Consider the following 6,012-nt stretch of genomic DNA (forward strand, 5'->3'; position numbering starts at 1 on the left):
ATGCTTCTCTGCTTGGGAAGCAGACACCTTTCCTGGTCTTTTACGACCCTGGGCAGAGGGGGGAATCAGGTGTAACAGCAGCAAAATCAATGAGGTCACTGTCCCAGCCTGTAAATACACAAATTTAATGTTATATGGACCATCAGCAAAATTCAGTGATTCTGCTATTTCAATAGCAATTCATACTTACCAATGTCGTCATCCACTTCAGTGCCATCCTCAGGAGTATCAGCTGCCAGGAGGAGATCTTCAAGCTCACTGGTGGATGGAAGCTTTCTGCATTGTTGGATGATCTTTTTCTTGAATGTGGTCGTCCATTTCTCCAGAAACTTGCCAGAGACATCCTCCCCAAACATCAGAACAAAATCCTGTTCCATCTAGGGTGAGGATAATGGAGAACTTCAAGATTTCACAGCCAGATGAATTGTGTTAATTGTTTGACTGTTACTAAAATACACACATACTTTTTAAATAATTATGAAGTTGTCAAAACACTGTCAAAATAATGAAAATCAATTACCAAGCCTTTGACGTCTTTGAAACGTGGAAAGACAGACAGTACATTGCTTGACTGCTGCGGGTCGAGGACCATGTTGCGGCGGAAGTCAAATGTCAGCTTCATCTTCTTCTTGATTGTGTCCTCATCAGGACAATGTTTCATCAGTGCAACTGCTTCCTTAAGGCAGGAACACACCGGCCCAACCGTTGGACGTCTGAAGCGTTTGGAGAGGCTCGGACGAGGTCGGGAACACATATGTTTGGTGTGTACAGCTGCGTCGGAAGCTTTCGGAGCCGCGCGGACGTTGTCTGATCAGACTGAGCATGCGAAGTCTGAGGAGGTGGGCTGTTGGACGTCTGAGCCATTGGATACTCTGATTGGCGGTGTGCTAGCGAATCAGAGTATCCAATGGCGGTGTGTGGGCGGGGCGGAAGTGACGATGGTAAACTCCGTATTACTCGTTCCCTACTGAGACGACGTCTTCCCAAAATAATGAGCCCGAGAGCACACAACGCGAGTGTCACCCTAGCCAGAGTCATCTTTCCAGAAATGCCAAGTATTTAGTCCACAAAGGTCTTCTCGAGTCGAACGAATACTGAACCAAGACTGTGTGTGCATTGTTTTTATCTGCACTCCGTTCCGTCATTTCCTGTTTTGGAGTACTGGCACGAGACTAGCGCCACCCACTGTTAAGGAGGCTTATTGCATCTCGCGCAAGCGCAGAACGTACACGCTGCTGTGGTGTCGGAAGCACGTCGAAGCGGTGTGTAAAACGCAACTTTTCTGCCGAACGGGTCAGACGAGAGCCAACAGAGTGGGCGGAGAGTGGTCGGATAAGGCAGTTGGACGTCTGGGCGATGTGTAGGGGCCTTTACACTCATCTTCGCTCAGGACAGTCTCTGGAACAAACTGGGTCCCTCGTCTGGCAGCTGGTCCTCCAAGTCCATATCTTCACGAGATGTTCCTTCAGATGATGCTGCACAATATGGAAAAATACCATATTTTGAGAACCATATAAACATACAGGCAAAAGAAAATTCAGTTCAGATCTTCTAGTATTATTATTGTGTTACCTCCATACGATGATCGTCTGTCTCTAGCAGTGGATCTCTGAATAGTTTTAATCCTCCAGGCCAAGTACCCAGTGCCACTCTCTTCATCATAATAATGCTCCTTGGAGGGTGAAAGGATAACAAAAACAGACACTCCATTCATGAGTTGTTGTTTTTTAAAGTTAAGGTGCACTCAAGTGATTTTAGTGAACAAAATAAGAAGGACATTTTGAATATGAATTCACCACTCCTCCCTCGTTCTTCCTGTAGCCCCATTTTTGAAAAAGAGTGTGAAAAAACCACCATCCCAGCCATAGTTCCACAACTGCAACTTGAAAGGACTCATGTATGCAGAGCAATTATATCACTTATTTATTACCTTTAAAAATATGCTCTAGAAGAAATCAAAGTGTTTCGATGTCGCATTTAACATTATCACAGCCATTATAGTGTGTGACTTACATAACCAGTCCCGGAGAACGGATCACTGAGGTAGGGGAATAAGCTCACAATTCCTCTGGCATACTTTTCTTTCACCTGTCTGGGTGTTGATGTACTGCAAGATATAAAATGGTAAAGATTTCTTATATGCACTGGATTTAACAAAGTTTTGAATTTAATGTAAAAGCTACAGTGAGTAAACTAAAAACTATTTACAAATTACCCATTCTTTTCCGTCATGTCAGCTGCCAGTATGTTCACCATTTTCCTCCTGGTTTCATCTGTCAGGGACTTGCTTCGATTGTATTCATTCACTATGCGTTCCCCACCAGGTTTCTTGGTAAGAATGGATTCCACCAACTTCAGACAAAAAGCAAAACAATTTAGCATGTTGAGAATACATCACATTAATAAGTAAACAAATGGTCTTTAAAGAGACCCTGAGGAGTTTGTATTTGGTTATACAAAAGTCTCATATTAATGTGGATGAATCTACGTTACCCACACTTGTTAATGGATCCATTTTCGATAAATATATTGTTTTGTCTTTATAGTTATTTTTGTTATTATTTAGTGGTTGACTCACCCAGCATTTCCTAGTTTCGGTTTCCCGGACGCTGCCCGGCGGGTCATGGGAATCACGCCACCGGATCGCTAGTTGGCATCGTTTATGGTCAGAACTACAACGGTATCTGATCGTCTTTGAACCTCTGACTTTCGTTCTTGATGCAAATGCTTTCACCTGTCTTGCACCGGTCCAAGAATTTCACTGACCGTGCACGCGGAGGCTCATGGGAATCGTAGTGTAAACACTTCACTTTCCAAAACTCCTCGTAGTCCCTTTAAAATGACACTGTATTCTTTTTTACAGCCTTGGTGGCCTTAAAAATAATTCCCTTTGTGCTCTGGTGTTTGTGTGTTAATTCTTACGTTCTTGGCTTCCGTGTCCAGCCTCTGCCGTTTAGCGGAAGGACTCTCTGAAAGGATGTCTGTATCTTGAGAATCAGACAAATCAAGGGATAGTAGGTCCGACTGCTCAGGAGATTGTGCCATGGAGACAGATTCTTCTGATCACGATAGGAGAAGCAGATGAAAGGAAAAACATTAACCATAAGGAACTAGTATGTCCATTAAAATACTGTACTATAAATTACAAATGTAACTGAGACAAACCAGTGTCATATTTGATGGTTAGCACTCCCACTGAAGGATCCTTAACAACATCCTCAAATACGTCGTCATCCAACTCAGTCCCCGTACTGTCAACAACCTTCACACCTTCTGTCACAGCTGGCACACCAAACTTGGCAAATGCTAGAGGAAAAGACAAATGCTTGTGTAAACCAGACTCATGAGTTCATGTTAGAGATGCACATTTTGAATTTTTTTCTGACCAATAAAGGACGCTCGTTAACCAATTATTAACCGTTAACTGACAAGATTACAATGCTTGCAGGGGCGATCACTTTTTTTTTTTTGCCGTTAAACACACGTGCGACAGTGCGCTGCAACAGCTGATCAGCACCACATCCATTGTGCTCTGCCTCAGCTGATCACGCTCATATGGAGGTTAGATCGTCCAGTGTTGAACTGTTTTTATACGAAGTGCAGCCAAACACCAGGCTGAAGAGAGGAACAGCAGATTGAGGTGGAGGTGAACATTTGTTGTCTGATCTTCCTTCACGGAGACTGCACGGCACATAGGCTACTGTCAGTCCTCCTGTGTAACTTTTTGCTGGGAAATATGACTGAAGGCACATGGAAGTCTGCATGTGTTGACACACCCCCATGAGTTGACGACATAAAAAAAATCGGTCAAAAGTTCTTGTTATCGGTTAACGGTTAAACGGATAATCGTGTGCATCCCTAGTTCATGTTGGCCTAATACTCACAAATATTCAATGAATCTTGAACATTACTTTTGAATAAACATAAATAAATTAGTGTGAAATAAAACTACTCATTACTACGTTTTAAGCAAAGCATGCATTCAGAGTAATTCAATGTGAGATGGTAACATTTGTACTCAAAAGTTACCATTACAGTTACTCTTAGCACCTTAAAGCTTCTGGTGGAAAACCTAATTCCAATGACAATTTCTTACCTGCAATCAAAAATTCCTTCAGATGCGGCTCTGTTACTCGCACAAATTTTTGGATATCTCCAAGCCTGGCCTTGATCAACATGGTTCCTGCAGAGAATAATTTGTCATTGTCACAACGGAGTATGCTTATTATAGCAAAAACACAAATATAACAGCAAGTGCATGGTTTTCAACAGAGCAGCCAACAAGACCAACTTTTATGAATAATGTTAAATTTGAAAATAAGTTAATAAGTTGTGTGCTTCAGGCCACCAAACAAATGACAGCTAGGCAAGGCAAGTTTAATTTATAACAACATCCTCTGCCCTTAGACCCTCACATCGACTGAGGAAAAACTCTTTGCAGAAATGACAAGCAGGGATCAGTTCTACTTATGTTTAATCACGTGAGCTTATGAACTAGTCAAATCACATCATAAAAGCTTGGCCTGGGACTCACGTCACCTGCATCCACTGTAACAATTCAAACAGACAACGTCTGTGATTTCAGCAACGTGCCTCAGAGCACACAAATGAGAAAACAAAGTCGGAGACACCAGCTGCTACGGCTGACGGTACATCACGCACTGCGACAGTTAGCAGCATTTCACACGGACTACTTCCCTTTCTACTTCAAAATAAAACACCCGAGTCTGTGGTGTTAAAGGATAACTAGCGTTTTTTATAACCTGGACCTTATTTCTAGCAAAAAATACGATCATTTACTCATTTAGCACTAGAGTATCATAACAAAATATTGGTGAAATGAACTAGTTTCCAGCAGATAACACGTTATATAGAGGCTGCGCTTCAGTGCCCCGATCACTCGCATTATATGGATATAGCGGCGCTCCACTGGATCTAATTTCGTCCGAACGACTCCAAATGACACCAAAGTCATCTGGATGAGTACATGATCATATTTTATGCTAGAAATAAGGTCCAGGTTGCAAAAAACGGTAGTTATCCTTTAACGTTACCGGAGGCTAGACGAAAAATCACTCCAACAAATATGGTCCCACGTTACGTTTTGCTGAAACAACATTACGAGCTGTCTGATGTCAGACCAAGCCGAAGGGGAGGCACGCTGTCAATTTTTTCAAACATGTGCAAACTGCTTCCCAAAACCCGAATATAACTTTGCGTTACATCACATCCTTTACCGTAGACAGAATATATGTCTAAAGCTATGCAGCAAAGTAATTTCAGACTAATATAAAGGTTAAACTAACACGAACGTTAGCTAGTTTAGCAACTCCCCACACCAACACAGGAAAATGCTGATTAAAAAAAAAAAAAAACGCACATCAAATCAAATCAAATCAAACTTTATTTATAAAGCACATTTTTCACGACCAATGGTTGACCAAAGTGCTGTACAGTTCAGTAAAACAAATACAATACAATACAATGTGAATAATAAAAATAAATAAAAATATACACAAAATACAGTAGACATGCTCAACAGTTGATTTGAACAGCCACTGTGGGGGTTAACGTTATATTTTTCAACAGAATTTAAGTCATGTTTAATAAAACAAAACTATCTTTCCACATCATATTGCTAAGTTTATTACCTTTTGCGGACATGGTCAAGCTGGACACGCGTGCATTTTAAGCTAGGTATTCACTCGGTCACGTTAGCCGTCTTTAATTAATTCGTTGTTAAGATACAAAACCCGCTCAAATACGGGGACCAACAACACAATGTTCTTCTAAAACAACATTTCTGTTGAAATGCCAACATAAAATTGGGTTAGTATGTGAAAATAAGAAACTTACCGCAGCCGTTCGACGGGGAGAGAATGGCCTCCAGAAAAATCTTTCCCGGTTTGAACAACGAGGACGAGGTGGGCGGGGCCTTCCAGAGTCAAATCGACGACGTCGTATAACTCTGGAAATTTTCACCAACACTAGGGGGCATTTATTTATTAATTG

General features: G+C 41.6%; 1 protein-coding gene across 1 annotated transcript; it reads right to left on the reverse strand.

Annotated features, from left to right (window-relative positions):
• Positions 1 to 1,386: 1,386 nt before the first annotated feature.
• Positions 1,387 to 6,000, reverse strand: LOC311026790 (uncharacterized protein; the record flags this gene model as incomplete). The annotated part of the gene is made up of 8 exons (XM_084030488.1): positions 5,857 to 6,000; positions 4,097 to 4,183; positions 3,166 to 3,306; positions 2,923 to 3,059; positions 2,216 to 2,352; positions 2,014 to 2,107; positions 1,573 to 1,672; positions 1,387 to 1,475 (listed from the first exon to the last, which is right to left on the reverse strand). Exons 2-8 carry the CDS (start codon positions 4,176 to 4,178, stop codon positions 1,387 to 1,389), a joined length of 780 nt encoding a protein of 259 aa, XP_083886614.1. The 5' UTR covers positions 4,179 to 4,183; positions 5,857 to 6,000.
• Positions 6,001 to 6,012: the final 12 nt, after the last annotated feature.

Source organism: Eutrigla gurnardus (assembly GCF_963514095.1).
Source record: "Eutrigla gurnardus genome assembly, chromosome: 16".
Lineage (NCBI taxonomy): Eukaryota > Metazoa > Chordata > Actinopteri > Perciformes > Triglidae > Eutrigla > Eutrigla gurnardus.